Below are 19,623 nucleotides of genomic sequence, written 5' to 3'. Positions count from 1 at the left end.
GCCCCTACAGTGACCGCTGCGGCTCACCTGTTCCCGGCGTCTCCCCGCTCTGCTATGTGCCGACTGCCGCCCAGCCGGCGCATGCACAGAGCCGAGCCGGCTTGTCACTAGTAATGTTATCTGTGCGGGACTCTGCGAGGCTCACACAGAGATACGGCATGCCGCAATTTGTTTTCCGTGTGTGTTTTCACACGTTCAAATCGCGGCTGTCTGCATAGGATTGCATTATCGGGCGCAATCCTATGGCAGCGGGCATGGGCAGAAATAGGCATGGGCATAATACCAAGATAGAACATGCTGTGATCTTTATTGCAAGCATATTTTGCACAACATGTGTGAGGGTCAACATGAGAGCTTATGGCAGATTCGTACAGTGTATTTTGTGCGCAAATCCTGTACGAGTAACACGTTGTCACCACACGGTCGTGTTAAGGAACCCTTACACAGTTTACATATCAATGGCTCCAACTGGCTCACAGTATAGAATTATAAACCTATATATACACAATCCTGGCATAGCCTAGCATGCAGCATATATATGAACCTACACAAACATACTGGCAAATACCTTTACATAGTGTGTTTAACTTGTCTATATATACTGTAGAAGTAAACAGAACACATACATTATACATTATCTTCTATTGACACAAAGTCTACATTCAAGGGCTCATTCACACGGGCGTATTTGTGCAACGTATTATGCGCGTAAGGGCTCATGTCTATGGATATTTTGCACTATGTATTACATATGCGTGTGATACACGGTGGGTGGAGTAAAAGAAAATGAATGCACACCAGCATGTAGACACTACGCATCGATACGCACGAGGAATATATCACAGCATGCTCTATTTCTCTGTGTACCAGGCAGTGTGAGCCGTTTACATTTGTATAGGCAGCATATGCAACCCTGTCAATCGCAATACATTGAGTGTTGGTTGAATTTTCATACACAACCCCGGAGCAGTGAATAAAAATTTTTAAAAAGTCATAGTGCGCATGACCATGTGCGTATGATATGCAGGCATACGCAGTACACTCGCAGCCATACGCCGTCTCTGCTGGCAGACCTTCTATTTACAGATATTGGGAAAGCGCTGCAGAGAGACCCACAGTGTTTTACCGATACAGATGTGGACATGAGGCCTAATATGGAGTGAATAGAAACTGCTGATTTCAATGGGTTTATTCACATGAATGTATTCTTTATGCAATTTTCAGTCGCGTGAAAAGAAAATAGAGCATGTCCTATTTTGGTCCATATTACAGATCGAAATAGCCTTTTGAAGTCAATGAGAATGCACAAATTTGCAGTGAATACGCATGATACGCATGCATATTCAGTGTGTCTTTGTGCATATAATCAATGGACCGTCATTGGTTTAATTTTCTACTGGGTAAATACGGATCCATCTCTTCCCTAAGGAAAGTGATACCAATGAATACAAATATGGAGGCAAAAATGGACAGAAGTAGCCATGCTGTTTTTTTAAAACATGGCCGTGAAAAATACAGCCATATAAATACATAGATATACATTAGCTCCCTACTATGGTCCATTAAACACAGACCAGACATATTGACTACAAATACGCTGATCTGTAAGTGGCTTTAAACAAGATTAGTAAATCTGCTCAGGGGCGTCGCTAAAGGCTTATTGGCACAGGTGCAAAAGTTTATCTTGGGGCCCCCCAACTTCTCTTAACCTCTTAACTCAGAGACGTAACTTGAAGCTTCTGGGCCCCAATGCAAAACCTGTAATAGGGCCCCCAACTATAATGCTTTGTCCATAGTACTGGGCTCCCTGTATGGAGAGGAGAGACCTTATGGGCCCCCTAAGGCTCCTGGGCCCGGGTGCAACCGCATCCCCTGCAGTTATGCCAGTAAATCTGCTCCAATATCTATAAACCTATGACTACCTAGACTATCAGACTGATAAATAATGGGGCATATTTCCAGCAGCGTTCTTTTTGCCAGTCCAAGTAAACGCAGAGCCCTTCTACAGATGTAGCAAACGTTAACTCATCATTAAACATGTTTTGATACCGGTAACTCAACTACAATGTACTACAATAATGTAAACCGAGTTATCGTCAGTCATGTTAAGGATTGCTACATCCGTACTTGCAACAAATATATTAAGAAGCAAATCTCTTAGTACTGGCAGTGTAGTTTTTTCCTATGCACTACTCCAATTTCTTGAGTAGATTATAGTGATAGATTGTGGTGCTTAAATCTGAGCCTTGCCCACTTTTTAAAAAAGTGGAAGAGCGTAGCGTCAATAGATAAAAAGTCTCAGTTTCGGCACATACACAATATTGAATATAGCAACGAAGTCAGTTTTTCTCTTGGACAGTTTTGATAAATGTGCCTGTAAAACCTATATTCCCTTTCACACACTGCCACATAGCACATATAAATATATCACTATCCCAAGCTGGCACAAAGTACAAACTAACCTATCACTAACCCAGGCAGGCATACATAAAACCTATTACTGGCACAAGCGGGCACGCATCTAAAAATAAACACAAAGGTAACAATGCAAAAAAGTGAACAAAGAAAAGATGCTCCCAGCCACCCACTTACATCACTGTCAGCTGCCTTGTCTACATTAGCTCTGCTGAATGGAAGGGATTAGAGGATTTGTGGCTCAGTTAACTCAAAAAGGATGCAGAGCTCAACATTAAAGGGGGGGTGTGGGTTCAATATAAAAACAGTTATACGTTAAACTAGGCATACGTTAAAATAAAGCATACTCACCTGCCTTCATTCCCCTGGTGCTCCGCTAACCAGCTCCTGCTGCTCCGTCCTCTGCAGCTGGAAGTCAAGTGACCCCCTGATTGGCTGCAGCATCACCTTCTGAACGCCTGGCATCAGCACTCACATCATGGATATCATGATGCCAGGAGTTTGCTGCGGCTTCGGATTGTCACAGCAGGCATCTGACTTCCTGTGGCGAAAGACAGGGTTGAAGCAGAGGCGTAACTTGAAGCTCCCAGGCCCCGAGGCAAAACTTGTAACAGGGTCCCCAACTATAATGCTTTATTCATAGTACTGAGCTCCCTATATGGAGAAGAGAGGCCTTATGGGCCCCCTAAGGCTCCTGGGCCCGGGTCCAACTGCATCCCCTGCATCCTCTATAGTTATGCCCCTGGGTTGGAGCACTGGGAGCCAGTAAGTGGTGATCCAGGATACCGAAGGCAGAGTACGCTTTTTAAAGTTTTAACGTATACTCAGTCCTATACCACACAGCCCTTTGAAATATTGTAGATAGATAGAAAGATAGAAAGATAGATAGATAGATAGATAGATAGATAGATAGATAGATAGATAGATAGATAGATAGATAGATAGATAAATAGATATGGGATGCCTAGGGTCCACCAATAAAGTTCATTATGGGGGCCACTGTACAGCTGCATGCAATTACCACTTGATCCTTATTCGCAAAATTCCCATATTCTTCATATGCTTCCGTGAAATGTGGCTACATTTGCATGCAATCCTGTCTCCATTGAAGTATATGAAGAATGAGGCAGGTGGGAATTGGTGGACTCCCATTCACCACAGGGGTGAAAATCCCAGAGGTGGCACTTATGGTATATCTTGTATAGGTTATACAAGTAATTCCGTAATTGGAGGGGACACATACATTTTCCAGTAGTAGCTGCTGCTTGGCCTTTGCCTTGGGCTGTTCCTGTCCTGGGGCCCTCTCAATAACCTGTGGCCTGACAATTGCCTTGGACTAAGGGCCTTCTCAGCTCTGTAAGTTGGAGATACATGCTCACACAGTATACATAGAGGGAAATGTATTAAGAACAGCATTTCAAGCACCGTTCTTAATATTAATTCCCCTGGCATACAATGCGCCTAATTTATGAAGAGGTGCAGTCATTGTCATACATTAGGCGGCAGCAGCAAAAAGCTGCAAGATGATCATCAACAAAGCAGGGCTCAGAGAGAGAGAGCATTCGGGTAAGCTTATATATATTATATAGTAACATAGTATGATAGGCTGAAAAGAGACATGTCCATCTGATCAGCCCCCACCACCAAGGCGGGTAATGAGGTAGAAACCAATTTTCCTAATTAAGGGAAAAAAATAATTTCCTCAAATCCTTCTACCGGGTCATTAATAAATATATTAAGAAGAATGGGGCCCAACACTGCCCCCTGTGGTACCCCACTAGTAACAGTAACCCAATCAAGTATGTACCATTTATAACCACCCTCTGCTTTCTATCACTGACCAGTTACTTACCCCCTTACACACATTCTCGCACAGACCAAGCGTTCACATTTTATATGCCAACCTTTTATGCGACACAGTATTAAACACTGTGGAAAAGTCCAGTTACACAAGATCCAGTGACTGTCCCCGGTCCAGTCTGGAACTTACCTCCTCGTAGAAGCTGATCAGGTTGGTTTGACAAGAGCTGGCTGGCGGAGATGCAATATGCTGCCTATTTATATATACCATAGTGCAGTGAATATACCGCACCATGTACCACTTGTGCATGTGTGGGGGCCTACTTTTAGCCCAGTGCCCACCGGGGGATTAACCTGTTTTCCTTTGGGGCAGTCTGAGCCTAGATGGATAAATACGAAGTGGACAGATGCATAGTAATATCTGTACAGATAATGCTTGTGTAGATCTACATATAACGCATATAACTACTAGAGATGAGTGAGCATGCTCATTTAAGCCTGATGCTTGATCGAGCATTGATATTGTCGAGTAACTGATTACTCGACCGAGAACCATGCGGTGCTTGGGTAAATTGGAGGGAGAGAGAAAGAGAGAGAGATTGGAGGGAGAGGGAGAGAGAGAGATGGAGGGGGAGGGAGAGGGAGGGAGAGAGAGAGGGAGAGAGAGATGGATTTGCTCGGTCAAGTAATCAGTTACTCGACAATATCAATGCTCAATCGAGCATCAGGCTTAAACGAGCATGCTCGCTCATCTCTAATAACTACATATAGTGCATTTTGATATCACCATCAGTAGCGACAAATTACAAATTCAGCCGTGTTATGGCTATACATTTACACAGCGTTGCACGGAAGGCAGACTGTGGACTGAACATTTATTTTTAATCACAATCCCTTATGTAAAAGAAAAGGTAATGACTGTTCAATAATGCAAAACCAAATGGAAAATGACTTGGCAGATTATCCTAGGACACTGTATGTTGACAAAATGCTGAAGGACCAAGGAGTAGCCCAATGCAAGGCTTACTCAACCCAGGAGGCCCTAGCTATAATATAATATACAATATCAGGCGGCGATTCTACTGCAGAGTCAAGCCCCCCTGAATAGCTCTTCTAAGTAGATGCCAGGAGCTTTATTGTTTTATAATAAGGGTGTATATATTCAGTATATATCTCTGGTAGCTAACAGTCTTAAATGGAGTTGTCAACCTTAATCTCGGGTGATCCAGAAAGCCGCAGAAAACACTTTTTGCATTTTAAAAAGTGTTACAGTAATTACACCAGGCTGAGATATTGATCTGCATGAAAAAGTGGTCTGAAGGCTTCTTCCTTTGACCGCTTCCCTTAAGGTGCCATTAATTGACTGTGGGCATCATCAATCAGTGTCATCAATGCCATCAATGTTGGAGGTTCCTTAAGTCCACCAGAGGAAATGATTCTGAGGGTCCAACTTCGATCTATACAGAATATGCGCTTTTACTTGCTTTATACATGTAGGACATATCTTCAATAAGGTCAAATAGAGCTACAGCAGATCTGGGTGACCAGAATGGTGTTTACATTCGATACCGCACTGATGGTAACCTGTTTAGCTGAGGAGACTTAAGGCCCATGGTAAGACAATGAAATAACTCCTCCGAGAGCTACTTTTTGCTGATGATGCTGTGCATGTGGCCCATTCAGAGGTAGCACTGCAACATAGAATAGTCTGCTGTGCAGAAGCCGCCAGCCTACTTGGGCTGGAGACTAGTTTGGAGGAAACAGAAGTTCTCTATCAACCCACAACTCTAGAAGACTAATGTCCTCCCTGTACCACCATTGGCGAGTCAGAACTGAAGGCTGTTTCAGCAGTTCAGCTATCTGCGGTATATCATCTTCTTAGAAGCCAAGATTGATAAAGTGATTGGCAATAGCCTGGCAAAGGCAAGTAGCGCATTTGTCAGACTATACAAAAGAGTATGGTGCAACAAACATCTGAAGAAAAGCACAATGATCAGTGTGTATTACAGAGCTGTCGTATTGACAACCCTTGTATATGGCGCCGGGTCATTGGTCATCTATCATCACCACCTATTATCACCATCTATCACCATCATCAGTCATCTATCATCATCTATCATCACCACCACGCCTTGAACACTTCCATCAGCGCACTCTGCACCATTTTTAACATTCATTGGTATGACTTCACTACCAACACTGAAGTTCTCAAACAGGTTGAAATCACCAGTACTGATGTCATGCTGTAGAAGACACAATTACGTTAAGCAGGGCATATCTCCAGGCTGGCGAATTATAGTCTGCCCAATAAAGTGCTTTATGGCGAGCTCAGAACTGGTCAACAAAACAGAGAAACACTGAAGAGAAGGTATAAAGACTCTCTAAAGAAGCCCCTTGCAGCCTGTCATATTGATCAGAATGATCGCAGAGCTTGGAGGCAAATCATGTACCAAGCTGCCTCCTCTTTTGAGAACATTTTCTGGATTGCTTTCAAGTACAGGAGGAAACGGAAAAAGAACCATGACACTGCAGCACCGAATTGAGGACAAACTTTCCCTTGCAATCGCTTTGGCAGGATCTGCCTATCCCGAATTGGACTTGCCAGCCATCAGTGAGCCTGCAGTAGAAATGTAGCCCCTTACTTAAATCTTCGTTCTTGAAGTCAAACTGTGAATTCAACAATTAAGAAATAGACCCCGGTGGCAAGGTAATCTCCAAATGGGGTGGTCTTTTGCTAAACCTATTACTGTTTTAGAGTTTGGGCCCATCGGGGGATCCTCTAGTATTCTGATAGACCAGTGCAACTTTGCACAAACGTGCGCTGGTCCTAATAGGGCTGTTATACCTGTCAGTTTATCACAGCCATCATTGTAAGTGATACATTAACCCCTTAAAGGGGTTTTCTTTTCTGAGTCCCCAAACATTGGTAGCAATGTGGGGAACACACAGTGGGGTAAAAAAACAACAACAGAATACTCACCTCCGTCTGCATGGTGCCTCTCCTGTTGCCTCTTGCAGCTAATAAGGTTTTCTGTTTACATTGGTCGCAGCCATGATATGGTTTGTTTACCCACATGACAGCTGCAGCCAATGGGAGGCTGGCAGCGACGTCATCGTTGAAATTCCGCAAACCTTCCTCGCGGCTTCTACATTAGAAGGCCACGTGATAGGTTTATGGGCCATCACATGTTCTGCTGGCTAGGCATCATGCTGTTGTGCAGGACTGCTGAAATGGCAGTCCAAAGCCACAGTGAGTATATTACTTTTTATGGTTTTGGGCATGGAGAGCTCAACACTATATAAAAGTAATAACTCTGAAAACCCCTTTAAGGATATGACCGTTTTTGGGGGGGATTTTTGTTTTTTTGTCCTACTTTCAAAAAATCATAACTCTTATTTTACCATTGTTGCAGCTGTCTGAAGGTCTGTTTTTTTGCAAAACGAGTTGAATTTTTGTAATGGTACCATTTACTGTACCATATAATGTACTGAAAATGCTTTACAAATTTCTAAGTGGAATGAAATGGAAAAAAATGTAATTTCGACATCTTTGGGGAGTAATGTTTTTACGGTGTATATACTGCTGCAAAAATGACATGATAACTTTATTTTGTGAGTCAGTACAATTGCAATACTACATTTATTTAGGGTTTTTTTGCTGTTTTGCTACTACTTTTAAAAAATAAAGTATATTTTTTAAAAGTGATTTTCTGTTTTCATCTTCTGACTGTCATAACCTCTTTATCTTTCCTTTGATGGAGTTGTGTGAGGGCTCGGTTTTTATGGTAAGACCTATTTGTATCATTTTGGAGTACTGTACATACAACTTTTTGACCACTTTTTATTATTTTTTTTTTCCTTAAGAGAGGGTGACCATAAAATGCAATTCTGGTGTTATGTATTCTTCTTTCTGATGATGTTCACCATGTGGGATAAAAAATGCATTCTTTTAACAGATCAGAATTTTATGGATCAAACACCAAATTCAGTATGCTTTTGTTTTTTTGTTTTCGGGGGGTTTGAGGGGGGGGGGTTCTTTTTCTTTATTAGAAATATGGAAAAAGGGGGCTTTAACTGCTTAAGTACCAGAGTTATTTGGTCCTAAAGGACCAGACACTTTTAGGGATTTTACTCGTGTGTCACGCCTGTTCTGGACTGCAAAGAAAACCAAGAGGTGTTTAGGTACCGCAGCAGTCAGGAGAGGCATTTTTGCTTGCTACACAGGTGGCTAGATGCAGAAGCTGACAGAATCAAGGGGTAGCAAACTGAGTGGGGCACTCTGAACCCCTCCGAAAGAACCCACTTCGAAGTGGAGCACCCGGCCCGAAAGGAACGACCCCACTACTTCCACGAGGACAGGTCCATCATCAGAGGGGAGCCAGTATACACAAAATCAGGGAAAAGCAGAAACTGACATCAAATAAAGACAAGAACACAGAATGCAAAACAAACAAAAACACAGGGGCAACCAGAAGGCAGGAGAACTGCGCAAGCTTACTTGATCAGAAACAGTGAAATATAACCAGCAGCTACCAGCCAGGAAGAGCTGGGTTATATAGTGAGAAGAAACTGATTGGCTGACACAGCTATCTGTCACCGGCATTACCTCAGCTAACAGCTGCAGGACTAATTAACCCTAACTAAACAGGACCTAAGATATTAACCATAGCTAATCAGGATAGAACCCACAGCAGTAAAGGTGTGCTGGCAGTGAAGTGACAATGTGGTGGTTTTACTTCCCTATTTTTTTTTCCGCAGCTACCAAAATTATTTTTGCTGCATTTTTTCCCGTAACATATAAGGCTATTTTTTTATTAGCTTTTTTTCCACTTTTTTCCATTTTTTAGTTTGATTGAGGTTAAAAAGCTAAAAAATATATATATATATTTTTCTAATTTATAGTTGTTTATTTTTAAAATTAGTATATTTATGCTAAAATAAAGTGTGGGCATGGGTTCCTAATTCTGTTTCAGACATTTTGTTATATAATTTCTATGGTTTTGGATTACATGGCACATATGGTGACGATTTTAGTTGGCGTCGGCTTTGGGTCATTTTCTTTTTTTTATGTATATATTTTTATTTTATTCTGTACATTTTTTTTTACTTATTTTTGTAACTATGTTTTTTATATCTATGACCTCCATGACATCATATTACACTTTACACTTCTGAGTGGATATTCATATTGGTTTTTTTTATTTCAAACTTTTCTGGGGCATCCATAGGAGCAGCATCTACAAGAGCCCCAGTTACAGGAAAAAGCATCCCCCTGCAGTGACAGTAGTCACTGGCATATGGGTCTACTAGGACCATGCAGGACTGCTGTAACAGGGGGCAGCCGGCGGTCACATAATCGCCGGGTTGCATTGTGGAAGTAATACTTCCACTTTCACTCTTTAGTACAGAGCGCTCAATAGCGTGGAAAGGACAAGGTAGAATCGGTTAAAAACTACTTCTCCCTTTTCCTCTGGGTCTTCGGCTGTGTCTGACAACTGAGAACCCGATCTGCTCCTACTTGATTGCAGGAGCGGCGGCTTTAATTCCGTGCCATACGTCTGCTATCTGCCGCAATTAAAACCCAAGACCAAGCGCTGTATATTTATCGTGCTTGTTTCTTATGGGGTTAAAAATCTTATGCTATCATTTATTTTTTACAGTAATAAAAAAAACTTATTTTTTTGACTATTTTTTTACTTTTTATAGTCCCCAAAGTGTACTTACACTTGTGATCATCGGATCAATTATATCATATACTGCAGTATTGCAGTATATGGTATTTCTGTCAGCATTCAATTAAGACAGGCCACAGGTCTGTCTCAATAGTCATAAATACATGGCAATCCTGGGGGCCTTCAGAAGGTAACTGAATGGTATCTTGTGATTAGCGATGAGTGATTAGTGGAACAAATTGGTTCGTGACGGCATCAGGCCAATTTCACAAAAATCTTTGTGAATTCGGAAAGTCGATTGCAACTCCCATAAAAGTGAAGAAAAAATTGGGTTCAGTAATTTGCTCTCCAAAAGGTCCCCAATACAACCAAAGCTCCAAAATTGCTTGTGAATACAACTACACATCTGGGGAACACTGTGCTCCTCCTAAACATTGGTCAAAATAGTGTACAGTGGTGAAGGGTCAATTGTAGCACTCCTAGATCAAAAGTTGAGGCAAACAAGATAGCAGGCGTGCTGCTTGTTTTAAAAGCAATGCCATAAATTTTAAAAGGAGAAGTGATGCCAAGTGAACACAACACTGGAGGACAGGCCTGCTCCAAGGAACAGCTGTAGAGCTACAAAACATTTTGCTACACAAATTGTAAAATGTAAAATAAAAATTCTGCAAGGTGAAAAGAACAGCCAAGCACGGGCCTTCTCCAAGGAAAATTCAAGAGCTACAGTTGTTTCTTGAGATTTAGAACATTTCATTTTGGGAGGAGAAGGAGGAAACATGCAGAAGCAAGAGTACCACCACCAGCAGCAACAACACCTTGTGGAAACAGGAGAGCTGTAGCTCCATATTTTCATATTGACAAATCTTTCATTTGGGAGGTAATAGGAGAAAGAAACATTGCAGAAGCAGGGGAAGAAGAGCAGCAGCACCACCAACACCATCAACAGCACCTTGGCGGCACAGTGTTTTATTTTTATATAAATATATGCTCAGTCATATGTCAGTAATAATTGCCAGCGTGCTAGCTAATCAGTGGAGACTGCTGGGGGGGGGGGGGGGCATTTTACAGAGATTTCGAGCTGTATTTTTTAATGCATTGTGCAGCGTTTGACAGCGCTTTTTAACACATCCCATCATTGTGATAGGTGATGAGGTGTGTTAAAAAACAAAAATAGAACAGACAGCACTCGGAATCAATGGCGCCATTGTACCGTGGTTAGCGCGGCGTTCAGGACGCCATGCTAATTACTGTAAAAAGGGGTGAGAGAGTGGCCTAAAGTATGTTGTGCAAGCTCTGGCCACTCGTCCGGCTTAGACACGCAGAAGTCAAAGGGGTCAACGCCATATCTGAGAACATCAACATGGGAGCTGACATACTCTAGGACCATCATGGATAAATGCTGCCTGTGACTGTCAGGCCTGCCCTGTGGTTTTGCTGCAGGCTGCGCCAGGCTGAAAAAATGATGCGACACCTCTGCTAGACTTCCCCTTTCACCGGTGTTCCTGCTGTGGCTTCTTGCTCATCCTTCATTAGCCTCAGAGCTACAATCCATTGTGGATGCATCCATGCGGCTATGGGAAAATGCTGTGCTCATGTTGCTTAACAATCTGTCCTGATACTGCAGCATTCTGAGAGCCCTCCCCACTGCCGGAATGAGATTTGTCATTTTAGCCTTGTAGCAGGGATTAAGGAGGGTGGCCACCCAGTAATCATTAGATGTTTTGATGTGGGCTATAGGATGGTCCTTCTGCAAGTACTCGGGCATAAAAGCACTGATATGCCTCAAAGTGCCTGAAGGTAATGGCCTACATTCCTTGAGGTCAAGCCTAAGAGTGTCCTCCGGCTGGTCCTGCCATTCATGTAAAATAGCTGGGGATAGTGAGGAATGAAAGGAACATTGAGTAGCCCCTCTCCTGCCTCTGGTCCTATACTATAACCCTCTTTTATACTTCTTCCATGGGCGGAGAAAAGTGTTGGAGAAGACACCTCCTTTTATTGCCCAAAGCCACCCTCCCTAAGAGGGTTGAGTAATGGTCGACTGTCCAGAGAGTTGGGAGATTGGTATATCTTCGTCCTCCTCCTTCTCCTGTGACAACAACATGTCATTGTTCCTAAGGCCCCATGGCATCTCCTCCAACAGGCAGACAGCAGGGATGGTCATACTGATCAGTGCATTATCACGACTGACCACTTTGTTTTCTTCCCCAAAGCAGGCTAAAATGGCATACACATCTTAGATCTGCAGCCACAAGCATCAAGTGACCGACCTCCATATAGCAACTGCTAATGACATACCATTTGGTACACCATAATCGCTCTCTGCTGTTAGCTTAGCCTCTGCAACTATGAAACATTGAATTTCACTGCATGTCACAGATGAGACAATTGGGTGGTAGCCATACCTGTTGCTGCACCTCCGCCAGATGAAAGGGTGGCTGGGTGTAATCGCCAAAAGTGTGAGTACAATTTCCTGGCCTTTTCCAGCAGATGTACATCTGGGTAATTGTTTAGGAAGCGCTGCACTACCAGTTTCCTTACAGCACATCAATGAGATTGAAGGGCTACTAGCAGGTTGACCCCATTGCCACACATTACCTTGCCTGGCTTCAAATTCTGCAGGGTCAGCTACATGTCAGCCTTGGCCTGCAGAGACATTAACACCTCTTTGCCCACGTGGCAGCACTCCTCTAGACTTTAGGACAGTATTTTGGCATTCACTATGTTCACCGTTATATGGAGGTCAGATTTTGTCACATATGGATATCTGTGCCGATGTGAAGGGTGTTGAAAGGTGGTATGAAGAGGTAGGGGGCGAGAAGGAGGGGATGAGGAGAGGGCTGACAAGGATGTCCCACAACTTTTCGGGGTACCATGAAATGTGGACCACCACTTTTGGCTTCATGCCCTAACTGCAGGACATTGTTCCAGCATGCTGTTAAGGATATGTAATGCCGATGGCCATGCCTGCTTGACCACATGTCCATGGTCAGGTGCACCCAGCCACTGACAGCATTCTTCAATGCCAGGGACACTCACATGGTGGTGCAGAACAGGGATGGCTTTTAGGGCAAAGAAATAGTAGCCGAGTATGTGGTACTGTGGGTTAGCAGGGAACATCATGTTGCGGAAGGCGTTTTCACATCCCTCTGACTACACATTGCCTGTGGAGGGCTGACCACGTGCACTGACCCACCGTCATCTTCTTCTTTGGAGGAAAAACATTGGTTGGGCATTAGTGCTTTAACCCCTTAATGACATGGCCTATTTTGGCGTTGAGGACCAAGTGATTTTTTGGTATTTTTCCATCTCCATTTTTCAAAAGCCATAACTTTTTTATTTTTCCGTGGACGCGGCCGTATAAGGGCTTGTTTTTTGCGTGGCGAGCTGTAGTTTTTATCGGTGCCACTTTTGGGTACATAGACAATATCGTAAAATTTTTAATTTAACGCATCAATTCTGCCATAGATTTCTTTTTCTTTTTTTTACAGCGTTAATCATGCAGCATAAATGACACACTAAATTTTTTCTGCGGGTCGGTACGGTAACAACGATACCAAAATTGTTATATTTTTTTTAGGTTTTTACACTTTTTTGCAATAAAACCCCCTTTTTTTTTGGAAATCTTTTTTTTTCTCTATAGCTGCATTCAAAGTCCTGTAACTTTTTTATTTTTCTATGTATGGAGCTCTATAAGGGCTTATTTTTTGCGAGACGAGCTGTAGTTTTTATTGGTACCATTTTGCGGAATGTACGGCTTTTTTGATCCCTTTTATTGCATTTTTTGTGAGGCAAAATGCTAAAAATTAGCATTTTGCCTCTGTTTTTTAGCGTTTTTTTTAACGCTTTTTGCTGTACAAAATAAAAAGCATGTTCAGCTTTTTGTACACGTCGTTACGGACGCATCACTACCCAATATGTGGGGTTTTAATTTTCTTCCCTTTTTTTATGCTAATATTAGAAAAAGCATAAAAAGGGTTTTTTTACATTTTTTTTTACATTTTTCTTTTTTTTACACTTTTCTTTTCTTTTCTTTACACAATTTGAGTCCCTCTGAGGGACTTGCAGTACTATGCCTATGATCGCTGTCATAAGGCATGGTAGAGCTACTGCTCTGCCATGCCTTATCGCTTGTACAGCGATTATAGGCACAGGCAATACAGGACGCCGGTGTCTGGCGTCCTGTTACCATGGTGACAGGCCGGGCTCTCGCGATGACATCGCGAGAGCCGGCCGGAGACACAGAGGGAGCGCGATCCCTCTGTTAACTCTTTCCCTTCCGTGATCTACTTAGATCGCGGCAGGGAAGGGGTTAACAGTGGGGGGCGCATCTCCGATGCCCCCCCCCCCGCTGTTGCAGCGGGACGCCGGCTGTGACTGACAGCCGGCTTCCGCTGCGGGATAGCGCGGGATCTTATGTGATCTCGCGCTATCCCCAGGACGTCCCGGTACGTCCTGTTGCGGGAAGTACCAGGCTCCCAGGACGTACCGATACGTCCTGCAGCGGGAAGGCGTTAAATAGCTTGGTCTTTTACCTCTGGTTGTTTGGACTGCCCAGTTGACATCAGACTGATCCATCTGGACTGCTTTGGAGAGTGCGGGGGATTTGCCTCGGGGTGAAGTAGAGGGGGGATGCTCATAGCCGACTGGTGCAGACTGACTGCTGTGTGTCTGCAACTGGAAAGAAGAGGAGGTGGTGGTTCCTGAGGCATGCTGTGTCATCCACTCTATGACCTGTTCTGTGTCCTGCTGATGTAACGCACGGGCAAAACCAATTCTAAGGAATGGCAGTGGGCTTACCTTGTCTCCAGCAGAATGTGGAGCTGTTGCTTCAGTGGGAGACGCTTGAAGTGCCAACTTGGCCTGTCCTCGACCACATCTGCCACCACCACCAGTTCGCCCCCTACTCCTTGATTTCTTCATGTTTCCTTTTTATTTATTTTTTTCTTTGGTTTACTTTTCAGTACAGTTTTATATAACGTATCAGATAACTTTGTAGTTTGCAGAAATTCAGTGTTAGCTGCATAACGCCTGCAAATAATTCACAGTGGCCGGACTGGTGACTTTAGACGTTTGCGGACGCTGACACTCACTGTGTGTATTTGCTGTTTCCCTGTTTTCTTTTATTTTCATATTAACAAAAAAAGCACCAACAACTAAATAAGCCTCAATTCCTGGGAGGCATGATATGTGAGAACAGAAGGCCACAGAGTATAGCTTGTATCTTTGTGACTTATCCCTGTCTGGCAGAGTAAGTGAATTCCCCAAATCCCCACTGCTAGCTGCATATGGTCTGCAAATAACACATAGTGTTCGGACGAGTGACTTTGAAAAATGTCTGAGGCGTCAAACAGAGAACCGCAATATTCTCCATGCCAAAACATATTTTGACTGTCTGTTTTGTTGCTATATACGTTGACAGCAGCAGAAATATACCCTCCCCAATGTAAAGACCACATTTCATATAGGCATATAAACATGATGCAGCAACTTTCTCTGCTCCCCCATTTAAGTTCTCTGCTGGTATACAAGATTTCAGCAATATATCCTCTGTAGAATATCTGTCCCCAACAACAGACACTGCGTTTTATAGGCATATAGATGTGATGCAGCTTCTCTGTCCTGTGCTCAACTGTAAAATGCCCGCTGGTTACACTGTGCCTATGTTATATATGGCTTGGTCATGTGATGCAGGCATACAATGACACTGCTGCCCATATGCAATATGGAGGACACATTTGGTGACATCAGCAAGGCTCCCTGTCCGCTCATTGGTTGCACACTGACCTTTGCAGCAGGCATTATGGGAAATCGATTTTCCCACGATTTTCAGCAAAAATCGGTTTGGACTAACCCAATTTGATCTTTCAAAAATCAAGACAAATCTATCACTCAAGTTAAGCAAAACACTACTTTCGATCTCATCATGAGGGAAGCCATTTGGAATCCCCGAATTCTGACCTTATGGGTTCCCTAAATTTCCACGGCCGTAGGGGACTGCATTCTCTGCACCCACTATAAAGTCATATTCCTATCCAATCTAGAGCCTATGATAGCTAAAATGAATTGGCTGCACAATGGTAGTCTTCAGGTACCTCTGTAAATATACTTTAAGGACATAGGCAATGATCAGACTGAACCCGTTAGAGACTTACAGCCTATTGGATATAATACAAAGTATTGCTTTAATATCTTTAATAATCCAGTTAAGATAATCTGGAAGAGACGACGAAAACCACAATCAATAAACACAAGAAGTGCGCCGTGCAGACTGTAGAGTTGAGTGTCGCCTGGCTAGAGTCCTGTATATGTGTATACCTATTACCACGTCTGTATGGATTTTCAGCCATAGTAAACCTAATGAGTAGCGATAGTGAAAAATAGTTCTATTACGAGGAATCAGAATGGATACAACTCAGGGAGACACCATGTGGCACTTTTAGATATGACATCCAAGCCAACATACGTGAGATGAGAGAAGCTGAAATACAGGTGTATCTACAGGATGGCGGATATCAGGGAGCTAAATCATGCAGCTATGCTCAGCGCACAGGAGAAGTGCAAAGAAAGTTTTCATTGAAGCTTATGATAGTAACTCAGACTGATATGACGCCTGTAAAAATGCAATTTTCTATGTGATTGAGATGCGATTTGCAAGAAAATTGCATCACATCGGTGAACTTGCGACTCTTACGCACGTTTTTCCCGCTTGTGAAAATCACATCGTTTCAAAAGGAACAGTTAAAAATCGCATTGCACTTGCATGAAGCTCACATGTGCATACAGGCTTCATGCTAGTGTGATAGGATTTTTTTAACTTGCCCATTGGAAATATTGGTCGAGTTTTCTGCAGAATCACACAGAAAAACAAAGCATGCCACGATATTTCCATTGAAAACAATGGAATCTATTTCCATGCGAGTTTTGTGCGCCGCGCAATTCACAAAACGCGCACGATTCTCTTGTCCATGTAAATACAGGCTAGGGGTGCTTTCACACAGGCGAGTTTCCCATGCCAGTTTTATGCGTTGCAAAATGTGAATATTACATATGTTCTATAATGGGTGCTTAGTAGAGATGAGCGAGCATACCCGATAAGGCAAACTCCTCGAGTGAGTAGTGCCTTAGTCGAGTATCTGCCCGCTCGACTCTAAAGATTCGGCTGCCGGCGCGGGTGACAGGTGAGCTGCGGCGGTGAGCAGGGGGGAGCAGGGGGGGGGAGAGGGAGAGAGAGATCTCCCCTCCGTTCCTCCCCGCTCTCCTCCGCCGCTCCCCGCCCCCACCGGCACCTGAATCTTTAGAGACAAGCGGGCAGGTACTCGAATAACGCACTACTTGCTCGAGGAGTTTGCCTTATCGAGTATGCTCACTCATCTCTAGTGCTTAGCTCTGATGCTATGATATAACTGTGCACTTTAAGGGCTTTTACACACTTGCGTTTTTCCTCGCGATATCGCTGCGTTTTTTTTAACGCAAATGTTAATGGGACTTTCTAATGTTAAAAACGCATCGCACAAAAATCGTAAAGCATAAACTTGCGATTTTTATGCGATGCGTTTTTAACATTAGAAAGTCCTATTGACATTTGCGTTAAAAAAAAAAAGCTGCGGAATCTCAAGAAAAAAAGCACGCAAAAAAACGCAAGTCTGTAAGAGCCCTAAGGCATTCCTTTACAAGGGCCTATTTGCTTGCACAATACACAGAAAATATAACCCATTGATTTCACATGCGCGTATTTTTTCCTGCGCATTTCGGTCACGCAAAAAACCAGCAGCATGCTCTATTTTGCAGCACATTTGCGCACCCATAGTTCCCAAAGCAGCCAATGGGGGTGCGCGAATGCGTGCGCAATATGCTAGGAGACCCGTGCAATGCTGCGTAATTGCACAGAAAAAAGAACACATCTGGAACTCATTAGACTAATTAGCCATTACAATTGGTGCGCCTTTGTTTGCCGCGTGCAAATGAACATGCCTTGAAGGTGCAAAACGTACAGTAAAATATACCGAAGCGCACAAAAAAGCATCGTTCAGGTATGCTTTATACACTGCATAGTGTGAAAATCTTAGAGCTCAGGGTAGTGATGTATGACCAGGGATGATAGTGGAGCCATAATGAAGGCAGATGTGATGTTTGGGTGTCCATGGAGTTTTGGCCATGTAGTCTATGTTCTGGATGATGAAGAATCAGCTTATCCTCTATACCAATGACCCAGTAAGCTGACTTAACATAATGCAGCACCAACCCCGATCATTACCACAGGGATCGTGTGTAATCAGATTCAGTGTAATCCCATTGCCATAGTGCTGCACGCTGACAGGCTGCTCTTTATCTGTCCCTTCCCAGTACCGCCAGACCTTTATATGTTCCAACTACAGAAGAAATTCCACTACGAGGAGAGTTTTATTATAATGTCATGTTAGTTAACATTTCTGTTACAGGTGTGAACTTGGAGAAGGTGATGAAGCGATCAGGGCTGAGGACAGATGGGCAGTCGGTAATGCTTTAATCCTGTATTATCTGCCAGGAGCAGACAGAGACTTCAGAAGTGTATCAAAGAGTCTTAGTAACTTCAGTAAATAGTTTGAGCTACACTGAATGGTCACTTTATCACAGACACCGGACCTTTCTTGATTGGAGCCTCCCTGTATGGAAATTAGATATGTAGCCCCAGAGTGCAGCATAGAATCGAGTGAGCACGTACTCTGAGGCTCAGTTTCAGTGTGATTCCACATTAAAATGGGAAAATCCAGCCATCTGAGCGACTTCCAATGAGGCCTGGTCATTGGTGCTAGACTAGCCGAGGCAGTATTCAATGCCAATATTGTGGGTTTTTCTTTTTAATACTGAGGATGCTGTAATCAAGCATAAACATCAAGCAAAAGGGAATTGTGTGGATGCAAACAACTCATCATAGAAAGGGGTCATTGGAGGATATCAAGAATCACTCTGATGAACAGGCGGTGCACAGTTGAGCAAATTGCAGCCAAATACAATGCTGGTGCACCAACACGTGTCCAAATGCACAACATGCTATTCTTTATCACAGATGGGCTACAACAGCAGATAATCAGTTCAAGCACCATTGCTGTTTAAGGGAAATAGAAAGACAAGACTACAGTAGGCAAAAGAACACAAAAATTGGATCACCGAGCAGTGGGAAAAAAATTGCCTGGTTAAATGAATCCAGATTTCTGTTGCAGCTTGATTATGGGAGGGTCAGAATTTAACACAAGCAGCATGAATCGATGACCCCTTTCCATCAGCTGTTCAGAGCATGTCAGTATATCCATCTAATTTGCTGCAACTACAAGATGTTTCCTATCTGCATGAGACAATATTCCTGTCTGCCTCCTCTAGGGGCACTGACATACTGCTAGGGGTCGCAATTGCGACCAGCCTGCGGGACAGCTGTGGTTGGCATCCAGGGAGGGGAGGGACTGTTACCTGGGAAACCGGCATCCAGTTATAGGCTGTAGACTTCCCCGGTGCACAGTCCTCCCTCCCACTAAAAGGCTGCAGTTATGATTGGTCACAACTGCAGTCAATCACTGCACTGCCAGTCGCGTCATTAGTCCGGCCAGTGGTGCAGTGAAAGTGAAAATGACCCTAGTAGTGATAGCATATTAAAATAGGGGAGATTGGGACAGTTGAGGGCTCCCTTGGAGTCTTAGGCCCGGGGCGGTCGCCACCAATCGCCACTATTATAATCCGCCATTGGTCCCGGCTCTACTCACTC

At 43.4% G+C, this 19,623-nt stretch overlaps 1 protein-coding gene across 1 annotated transcript in view; it reads right to left on the bottom strand.

Annotated features, from left to right (window-relative positions):
* The window catches only part of ATP8A2 (ATPase phospholipid transporting 8A2), a 565,764-nt gene extending 550,957 nt beyond the window's left edge, over positions 1–14,807 (bottom strand). The window contains exons 1-2 of the mRNA XM_066588982.1: positions 14,685–14,807; positions 14,420–14,561 (exon numbers count right to left, since the gene is read on the bottom strand). Of these exons, the coding sequence (XP_066445079.1) occupies positions 14,420–14,561; positions 14,685–14,807 (265 nt within the window). The remainder of the gene's footprint in view (positions 1–14,419; positions 14,562–14,684) is intronic.
* Positions 14,808–19,623: the final 4,816 nt, after the last annotated feature.

Source organism: Eleutherodactylus coqui, chromosome 1 (assembly GCF_035609145.1).
Source record: "Eleutherodactylus coqui strain aEleCoq1 chromosome 1, aEleCoq1.hap1, whole genome shotgun sequence".
Lineage (NCBI taxonomy): Eukaryota > Metazoa > Chordata > Amphibia > Anura > Eleutherodactylidae > Eleutherodactylus > Eleutherodactylus coqui.
This window is presented reverse-complemented; position numbering and strand designations above follow the sequence as displayed.